This window comes from Neophocaena asiaeorientalis, unplaced genomic scaffold, assembly GCF_003031525.2.
Source record: "Neophocaena asiaeorientalis asiaeorientalis breed wild unplaced genomic scaffold, Neophocaena_asiaeorientalis_V1.1 scaffold86, whole genome shotgun sequence".
NCBI classification, from domain to species: Eukaryota; Metazoa; Chordata; class Mammalia; order Artiodactyla; family Phocoenidae; genus Neophocaena; species Neophocaena asiaeorientalis.
The window spans coordinates 5534093-5538715 of record NW_020175039.1 but is presented as its reverse complement, the minus strand read 5'-3'; the positions used below and the strand labels follow the sequence as shown (position 1 = coordinate 5538715).

Below are 4623 nucleotides of genomic sequence, written 5' to 3'. Positions count from 1 at the left end.
CCGGCCGTCGCCGCCGTCGCCGCGCTCGCCCTGAAGCCCGGGCCCCCGCGCGCACCGGCTGGCCCCTCAGCCTCGTCCCCTGGCCGCCCCGGCCCGCGGTAGAGCTGTCACGATGCAGCCGCCCGCGCCCTCCCGCCTGAGGCTGCTGTTCCTGCTGCTCCTGTGTCCGGCGCACGTCGGCGGACTGTGGTGGTGAGTACTGCGTCTGACTGTCCCCGCGGGGCTCCTGGAGCTCGAAGGTGGGGACCTCGGGACCGATAGTGGGGCTCTGAATTGCGCTCCTGCCGCCTCCGGGCTCTACCTGTGCGCAGAGCCCAGCCGCCGGGCAGCTGGAGAAGTGAGGGGGAGGTGCGTGCCGCTCCTGCCAGCCTCCTCCAGGGGCACTTCTGAACTGCCACTTAGATATGCCCACACACCCCCGCTCCCCCCTTACATTCTACTGTGTTTCCTTCTCCTGTGTCCCACCCCAGGTTATGCGCCCAACCCAGGTCACCAAGGAATTGGCAGATGGGTAGGAAAGACATCGGGGAGACGGGCAAGATCTGTAGTCTGAGATCCGAATAAAAGAGTCTGCGAGGAGGGCTTTGGATTTAGGGGAGGAGGGCTGGATTTGGGGAAAAGAGGGGAGCCAGGTGGGAAGCCACAGGCAGGAAGACTCAAACAGCTGCCTCTTCCCCGCCCTGCTTTGCCCACAAACCCACCAGCTTCTGTCTGGGCTCCTCCAGAGTGGGCGGTAGGGGCGGGAAAAGGAGTGTAAAGGGGAAACCGAGTCAGAACCTTAGCTTTCTCTACTTCCTCCTCCCCGACCAAAGAGGAGGAAAGGCAGGAAGGGACCCAAGCCTATGCCCTTCCATATGTAGGGGTCATGGGTGAAAAAATGTGCAGCTCGGGACGTACTGGGAACCGTGGAGGGTCCTGGAGGAAGGGAGGGAGGCCTGGCCAGCCAAGGGTTGGGGACGTCTTCCCAGACCTAGCCTCTCGACTTGGCCCTAGCTAGAGCAGACGCCTAGGCAGCTAAGGTTGAGGGAACTTTGAGTCTTGGGAGGTGGACAGAGGCTGGGGAGGTGGGTGCCCGGCCGGGACCGCTCAGAGATCCGGATCCCGTAGACTTTTTTTTCCTTCTCAGTCTCAGGAGCAGCAAAGACCCGCCCGGAATAGTTGTGTTTAGAGAGGAGGGACTTGGACAATACCGCTGGTGCATCAGCCAATCGTAAGAAGGCAAGGTCTTGTCTATTTGCATATCACAATGTCACTGGCTGGATTCTCTACCCTTCACTCCTCTCCCACCCCGGGATTTGGAAGAAGGGGTGGGGCAGGCAGATCCTTCTCTTCTAGGAAGATAGCTGGATGCCCACACAGGGAGCTGCTGGCCACCATCCCACTTCCATGATGTGGGAGAGAAGTCCCTCAGGGTGTCGCTGAGGGAACAAACTGAGGACGACCGAGGTCCTGCCTAGGGAACATGCGTCCTTTGATCCTCACTTAGAATAATGCAGTAGCAGCTTTGAAATAGAGGGACCTGAGATCTAACCTCCCCCATTTGTTAAGCCTGTGACTTTGGGCAAGCCACTTCTCCCTGCTCCCAGATGTCTCAACTGTAGAACAGGGAGTCAGTCCCCCTAGCTGGCAGGTTCCATGGGAGGATTATGTGGGATGACCTACAACATAATTGGACATTAGGAGGTGCTGCTAAATGTAAGTCTCCTCCTCGACACCCCAGGTTCTGTCCAGAGTCCCCATGGGTGAAAAGGGGGATTAATTTAAATGTAAAATCCAGGGTCCCCAGCAAAATTTTGTAAAGGGATCTCTATCTCTTGTTCCCCATGCACACCTTTCCTAACTTTGCCCTTCCTCAAGGTATGGGGACAGGGGTCTCTCCCTGATGGCTGTTGCCTTCCCTTCCCCCTGCCCCATTTGTCCCAATTTTCTCATCCTTCCAGTTAAAAATACCACTTCCTCCATGAAGCTGTCTCTCTCTCTTCCCTCCCTTGCCTTCTCTGTGCTCCCACTGCACTCCATGCATTGGGCAACTATGCCAGTTATGCATTTTACTGACAACCATCTCCTCTTGGGTCTCTTTTCCCTGCTCCTGGAAGGCCAAGCGTTTGTCTTTAGGGCCCTGAAGACTGAAGGTGCTGGGGACAGTTTTATGGAGTGTTGCTGAGTTCATCTTTCTGGGGTTTGTATCCATGGGGGTTCCTTTGTTTAGGAAGGGCTGTTGGGTGGGAGCCACACCAGAGGGAGAGAGACTTGGTCCCTTGGAGACTGACCCTGAAGCTGGAAAGCAGGGAGTGGGGGAGGAGGTGAGGAAGGCAGGTGTGGGAGAACACAGAGGCCTTCATGGCCACAGCTGCAGGGAGAGCCGGGTGAAGAGTGAGGGCTTGGGATGATAAGGTGTCTGGCGAATGCCTCACTCAGATGCTTCTGAGAGGCTCCTGTCATTCCTTGCCCCCCACCCTGGAGGCTTCACCATAAGTAAGAGCTTCTTCAGGCCAGGAGATTCTAGGCTGCTCCCTGATGTCTAGGACTGGTTTGCTGGACCTCTTCTCTCTGCTTCTCAGAGAAGCCAGGCCAGAGCTCTAGTGGTGGACAGGAAAGCAGCTGGCCTCGCAGCAGCCCACTGAAGTCCAGGCTGACATTCTAGCAGCAGCCAGGCTGGGAGGAGACAGGACCCCAGGAACTCTGAGCGACTGGACTGTCCTGGTCAGGAAAGGAGGGTTCTGGAGGAGAGCGGCCCAGGCCCTAGAATAGGCTCAGGGACCTGGCTCCAGGTCCCAGAGAAGTTTCCCTTCCACTTTCTTTCCCCCTCCCCCATCTTCTCCGATGCAATGCATGCTTTCTAAACTCTGCCTCTGGCCTCTGTCTGTCTCTCTCCCATCTGTAACCATATCTTTGTGAATTGCAGAGTCCCAGATTCCAGGACACTGGCCAGGCTCTCTTGAGGTCATCTTGTCCAGCTTACTGCCTCCAGGCCATCCAGCCTATGCTCTGGCCCTGACAGATCCCGTTCTGGTCATCAGCTCCCATCTCTCCTATCCTGCTCCCTGCCCCCCTTCCATCCTCCCCTGGGAAGTTCTTCTCAATGTCCGACCCATCTTTATTTATACCTCCAATCAGTGGATGTAGAAAATAGCTCACTCTCACAGAATACCCAGATCAATCTCCCTTCTTCTCCCTTCCTCTTTCCTCTTTCTGTTTTATAGTTTCTATGAAAGAAACTAACCCTCCCCTTGTTCCACTAGGAAAAGCACCACTCAGTCTCACTCCCTTCCCCCATCTCATCTTGCCTCCCTTCCCTATGGAAACAGAAACAGACGCCTAGGACAGCCTCACCTCTGGTCCCTCGGGGAAGCAGGGAAAGGACCCAGGCTTCTTCCCGACACCCCAGATTTCCAGTTGTGACCCCCCTCACCCTTTCCCATCCCCTCTTCCTCTGGGGCCCCTGACCCTTCATAGGCACTTCTGTGGCTGGCCCCCACAGACTCAGGATGGTGCGGGGGTGGGGTGGCCATCCAGCACCCCCTCCAGGCCTCCCGCCTTGGCAGCTTCCCCTGGAGGGAGACAATGGGGCTGTGAGCAGAAAAGGGCAGGGGCAAAAGGAGGCTGGCTCGGTCCAGGCCAGAGCATGCCCTGAGCCCACCAGAGTCCTGGCACTGTGACATTTCCTGCGGGGTGCAGCCCCCTCCTGCCCCGTTCTCATCAGAAGCCAGGAGTTGGTGGGGGGAGGTCAGCGGGAGGCTTGATCACCAGGGCGCAGTGAGGGGGATTCCAGAGTGTGTACTTTGATGGAGAAATCCAGCTGTGGAGGGGATGAGGCGAGGGTGGGGCGGGCAGCCAGGCCTCGGTCAGGCTGGCAGTAGGGCACCCAGCCAGCCAGAGCAGGAGGCGCTGGGGAACGCAGAAGCCGGCCCCTGGGGGCTGGAGAGGGCGCCCTCTAGCCTGAGCCTTCCTTCCTGCGGGGGGCAGGCGGGGGGTGGGGGGGGTGAGATCTTGGGTGCTTCCCCTGGACTGCCTGAGGAGGAGCTCGGGGAGGGAAAGGTCGCTGGGAGGGTTCTTCACCCACTTTCCACCTGGCCTCTTGGGCTGGTTTCTCCAGCTCGGAGCCCTCTGTTTAATCCAGAAATTAGATCTAGAAAGGACTTAGAGGTCATCTGGTCCAATCTTCTCACTTACAGTGAGAACTCTAGCCAAAGCTCAGGGACAGGAGGTGACTTGCCCAAGGCCCCCCAGAATGCAAGTTGCTGAGGGCTGGGACCGGGAGCCCACCTCCTGCTGAGTACCGCACCCTTGTGTGCTGTGGGGCTCAGGAAAGGGGTACAGGGCCTTCCACGGGCCCCTTCTGCTCCCCCATCCCCACCCTCACACAGTGCTCCCCACCTCAGCGTGGGAGAGCAGAAGGCACATGACGGATGCTCACCGGCATATCCAGCGGATGGTCACTGTGTCCATGCCTTTGCCTCCCACAGCCCTGACCAATGGGAAGCCCTCTTCTGCAGTGAAGTCATTCAGGGCAGGAAAAGCCCCTGCCTCTTTCAAGAGCAATGAGGAGGAGAGAAGTGTGAGGAGGTGGGAAGGGCAGCACCCAGCACAGGGCAGAGAGAACCAGATTGGGCTGGGGTGGTG

At 58.1% G+C, this 4623-nt stretch overlaps 1 protein-coding gene across 1 annotated transcript in view; it reads left to right on the top strand.

Annotated features, from left to right (window-relative positions):
* Nucleotides 1-18: 18 nt before the first annotated feature.
* The window catches only part of WNT6 (Wnt family member 6), a 12206-nt gene continuing 7601 nt past the window's right edge, over nucleotides 19-4623 (top strand). Inside the window, exon 1 of the mRNA XM_024763186.1 lies at nucleotides 19-192. Coding sequence (XP_024618954.1) covers nucleotides 113-192 — 80 coding nt within the window. The 5' untranslated portion in view covers nucleotides 19-112. The remainder of the gene's footprint in view (nucleotides 193-4623) is intronic.